General features: G+C 41.7%; 1 protein-coding gene and 1 pseudogene across 1 annotated transcript in view; one reads left to right on the top strand and one right to left on the bottom strand.

Annotated features, from left to right (window-relative positions):
- Positions 1 to 425, top strand: part of LOC104823616 (glutamine-dependent NAD(+) synthetase) — a 4368-nt gene extending 3943 nt beyond the window's left edge. Inside the window, exon 13 of the mRNA XM_010555261.2 lies at positions 15 to 425. Coding sequence (XP_010553563.1) covers positions 15 to 206 — 192 coding nt within the window. The 3' untranslated portion in view covers positions 207 to 425. The remainder of the gene's footprint in view (positions 1 to 14) is intronic.
- Positions 426 to 561: 136 nt separating this feature from the next.
- LOC104824550 lies at positions 562 to 4752 on the bottom strand (annotated as a pseudogene).
- Between the last annotated feature and the right edge of the window lie 401 nt (positions 4753 to 5153).

Genomic DNA, 5153 nt, shown 5'->3' with positions numbered 1-5153 from the left:
GGGGGGGGGTGCAGAGTTATTCGCCGGAGGACAACAGGTATGATCTGAGGCAGTTCCTGTACAACAGCAGATGGCCTTATCAGTTCCGGAAGATTGATGAGATCGTTGACTGCTTAAACGGAGACAGTGTCGCATTAGCTGAGTCCCAACCCTCCGGAATGGGAGTGGTCGCTGCCAAATCTGGAGACCCCACCGCCGGTTTATGATCATTTTGCTTCTCTACTCTTAACTGATCATCAGATGTCTTGAAATTTATATTCTTTTCTGTTGAAAGTGGAGTGTAATAAAAAAAACCCAAAGATGTTGGTTCAAGAGTCAGTTGAAGCAGAAGACAGCTTCCCTCCCTCTTGTCCTCTTTTGTTTTCGTGTATTGATGATTCATTTAGCTGTACCATTTTAATCATTACATTGTCCTTTACGTGAAATTCTGTAACATTAAAATATTTAATTACAAATATGTGTGTGTATATCTATATATATAGCACGGTTTTTTTTTTTGGGGGGGGGATCATTAATATTGCTGTGTAAGCGAACGCGTTTTGGGGTGGGAGACATAGCTAATGTAAACAACACTCAGTTTCCTTTCTAAAATTCAGAAACTTTAAAAGAGAGAGAATAAAAAGAAAGAAAAATGTTGCATCCTTCCCCAAAACTTCAAACCTAAGTACCCGACCTCACTCTCACTGTCTCCTTTGCCGCCGTCGTCAATCAACAAACAATACAAGAAAAGGTCATCTTAAAGCTCGTCGTGAGAATCATCGTCATCATCGGCAGAGGTCGATTCTCCTGCGGCAGCCCCACCGGACCTCTGGTAGACAGCAGAGATGATGGGGTTACAAACGGATTCCACCTCCTTAAGCTTCTCCTCGTAATCCTCCTTCTCGGCGCTCTGGTTATCGTCCAACCACTCCAAGGCATCCTTAACGGCTGTCTCGATCTTCTCCTTCTCCTCCTCCTCCAGCTTCTCCGCCAGCTTGTCCTTGTCGTTCACTTGGTTCTTCATGTTGTACACGTACGTCTCCAGGCTGTTCCTCGCGTCTATCCTCTCCTTCACCTTCTTGTCTTCCTCCGCGAATTCCTCCGCCTCCTTCACCATCCTCTCTATCTCTTCTTGGCTCAGCCTTCCCTTGTCGTTCGTTATCGTTATCTTCTCCGATTTTCCCGACCCTTTGTCCTCTGCTTTCACGTTCAGGATCCCGTTTGCATCCACCTCGAATGTCACCTCTATCTGGGGCGTCCCTCTGCCATGATACCCATATATCAATTATCATCAAGAAGAAGATGATGACACATCCAATTTTCTAACTAATATCTCGTGTTTCGATACGGTATTTGTTGGTTTCGGTTCAAGAACAATTCTATAAAAATCGTATCAAACTAGAACCAAATACTAACCATTTCATCACGGTTTTGTTATATGAATACCAAACAAACACCCAAAACTTGATATTCACATATACATTCGTATAGATATTTCGGGTCTTGGTTTGGTTCAATGTTTATCGGATTTGATTCAAGAACGGTTTATACAGTTCTACAAAATTTGTATCAAATTAAATCGGTTCAGACTGGTTCAAAACTAAATTTTTGAACCAAAACACTCATCCCTAGTAAAATCATTAAAAAAAAAGTATGCAAACGAACCTTGGGGCAGGGGCAATTCCAGAGAGGTCAAACTTCCCGAGAAGCCTACAGTCCTTGGTCAGACTCCTTTCACCTTCAAAGACCTAATCGAGTGTTGAATGAAATATTTATTAGATGAGTCCAACATAAGGATGGCAGAAAACAGAAAGGGGTAAATTAGTCAGTACTTGGATGGAGACGGTGGTCTGCTGGTCTTGGTAAGTGGTAAAGACTTGTGATTTCTTGGTCGGGATGACTGTGTTCCTCGGGATCAACTTCGTCATCACTCCTCCCACAGTCTCGATACCCAGGGTGAGCGGAGCCACATCAAGAAGAAGGATATCTGTATATACAACACACATTTTGGTTAGAAACGAAACTGATCCCAACCGAAGCCAAACCCGGTGAATATCGAACAGCAAGTCGACAAAGTACCTAACCAAAACCCGAATTATCCACCTAAATGTACAAATGTATGCGTGAATATCAAGTTTCGGTTAAACGTTCCAAACCGAGCCGATTAACATTTGCTTCTAATTTGGACCCATTTCATAGAATCAAATAACCCTTTTTCAAACCGAATCGAAACCCAAAACACCCAACCCTAACAAAGATGGAATAAAGTGACAGAACATTACCTTTGGTCTCATCACCACCCTCTCCGCTCAAAATACCACCCTGAACAGCAGCACCATAAGCAACAGCCTCATCAGGGTTCACACCCTTGTTTGGCTCTTTGCCGTCAAAGTAGTCCTTGAGAAGCTGCTGAACATTTGGAATGAACCTTTGGAATCCTGGTACTTCCACCGACAAGGACAATCTCATCGATTTGGCTCTTCTGAAGACCAGCATCCTCCATGGCCTTCTTCACCGGTCCCATTGTCTTCCTGAACAGGTCGTTGTTCAACTCCTCGAACCGAGCTCTGGTCAGAGGCTCGGAGAAATCGGTGCCATCGAAAAGGGACTCTATCTCAACCCGGACTTGGTGCTGGCTGCTCAGAGCTCTCTTCGCTCTCTCACATTCCCTCCTTAGCTTACCAAGTGCCCTGTTGTCCTTGCTGATGTCCTTTCCGTGCTTCTTCTTTATCAACTTAATGAAATACTCCATGATCCTCTGGTCAAAGTCCTCTCCTGCGCAGAGACAACGGATCATTCATCATGAAACAACTCGAAAAAAGAATGGAAAATATCTTTAGAGTTTAGACCCAACTGACTTACCTCCCAAGTGGGTGTCTCCATTTGTGGAGAGAACCTCAAACACACCATTGTCAATGGTCAAGATACTGACATCGAAGGTACCACCACCAAGGTCAAAGACAAGGATGTTCTTCTCCCCACCTTTCTTGTCCAGACCATAGGCAATAGCAGCAGCTGTAGGTTCATTGATGATCCTAGCAACATTAAGCCCTGCAATAACACCAGCATCCTTGGTGGCCTGCCTCTGGGCGTCATTGAAGTACGCTGCAGAGGAAAGGACAAAAGAAAGGTTCACTTTACTCGTACAGATATCTAGGACAACATGGATCGACGATTATGAAACAGGGTTATTTCAGCTCACCTGGAACAGTGACAACAGCATCCTTGATCTTCTTTCCGAGGTATGCTTCAGCTGTCTCCTTCATCTTAGTCAAGATCATGGCACTAATCTCCTCTGGACTGAAGACCTTGGTCTCACCATCCTTGATCTGTACTTCTATGTACGGCTTGCCATCCCTGCTCACTATCTTGTACGGTACAAGCTTCATGTCTCTCTGGACCTCTTTGTCGGTGAATCTGCCGGAAGAAAACAGTTTAGCCACATTTCTTTTTGGAGAAAATAAAACACATGAACATATAAACAACAGTATATTACTTTCTCCCGATCAATCTCTTGACGTCAAAAATGGTCCTCTCAGGATTTACAGCCGCCTGATTCTTTCCAGCCTCACCGATCAGCCTCTCGGAGTCGGTGAAAGCCACCCACGAGGGTGTAATACGGTTACCTTGGTCGTTGGCTATGATTTCAACATGTCCATTCTTGTAAACACCGACACAAGAGTAGGTGGTACCAAGATCTATCCCTATCACTGTTCCCAACTTTGTGGCCTCTTCTTTCGCAATGGAAGCATACAGGCATCCTGAAGCATAAATTCCAATCAGTCAACAACGATTTCAAAACCATACTTCAAACTTCCATTTCCCTGGTAATTTGCGAAAGCAACCTAAGTGTTTGTGATTACACCCAAAGAGGAAGAAGCTGATGTTAAGCATAGCTGAGGCTGCTGAAACTACATCAAGCATTTCTTAACATGGAATCTAATGCCATTAACGTTTTGAGAGCGCCTCATCCACATGAAAAGCACAACAACACTGTTTCTCATTTCTACCCCCCAACAGCAGCAAGAAATGCAGATTAATCATGGTCAATACTCAAACAGAAGCTAAGGCGATAAGGAACTCAACGCTACAGGAGATCAAATCTCAGACTCTCACGAGCAAATGAAACGTTACATCAGACTTAAGCAGTCCGACTAAACATCAAAGTAGCAGCATATATAAGACTAGCGATCTAAACGGCAGACCGCCAGAAATGAGATCCAGATTATTTCCACTGAAAAAAAGAAAATTAGAACGCGGAACAAAGAAAACCAAACACATACAGATCCGGATGAAATACAGTGGATTTCGGAATCACTCACCAAAGAAGACGATCGCCAACGCAAGACGAATTTCTTATCTATTTCCAAATTAATATAAAGAATTTAAAATTTAAAAAAAAAAACTAAGGGAATTCGAATTAAAATCATGAATTTTACAAAGAATTCCAAAAAAATACACGAAATTTAAAATATATTTTAAAAAATACGTGTCAAAATATAAAATAGTGACAAATATCTTTCCCTCTCTCTCTCTCCGCTCTCTTTCTCGCTATGGGAACTGAGTTTCGTTTTTTGAATTGCGTCTCGAGGGGAGGGGGGCCGAGGCTATAAACAGGTGTCCGAGTGCAGCGCTTAAAGAAGTTCCTTATTATGGAAGGCGATGTAAAGTAGAACCATGTCATCTGCGTGACGTGGACCAATCATATTTCACCGATCTACGACTTCGGCCAATTAAATTCCACCTTGTGTTGGGAAGATTATGGCCGTTCATGTCTCCTTCTGCTGACGTGTCGCTCTGTTATGACTTGAAGCTTTTATGTACCACTACGCGTCGTCTATATATCTTGGACCAGAACTGCGCGTCGTTTTTTATACTATGGAAAAATAAAAGGAATAATTCCATTTAAAACCCTGTACTTTTCTCTCGTCTCAATTTAAATCCTATACTTTTTTTTGATCCAAAAAAACATTGTACTTTTAAAAATTGGCAATTAAAACTCTATACTTTTAAAAATTAGCAAATAAAACCCTGAACGAAAAACAATATTATTTAATGCTGACATAGCATCCTAGTCATCTGCCAAATCATCAATCCCTAATATTTAATAATATTAATTAATATAAAATAAAAATAAAATAATAAAAATAAAAATAAAATTTTAAAAATTATAT

Source organism: Tarenaya hassleriana, unplaced genomic scaffold, assembly GCF_000463585.1.
Source record: "Tarenaya hassleriana unplaced genomic scaffold, ASM46358v1 Cleome4, whole genome shotgun sequence".
In the NCBI taxonomy this organism is placed as follows: domain Eukaryota; kingdom Viridiplantae; phylum Streptophyta; class Magnoliopsida; order Brassicales; family Cleomaceae; genus Tarenaya; species Tarenaya hassleriana.
Note: the sequence above shows the minus strand (reverse complement) of the source record. Positions and strands in the feature narration are given on the sequence as shown.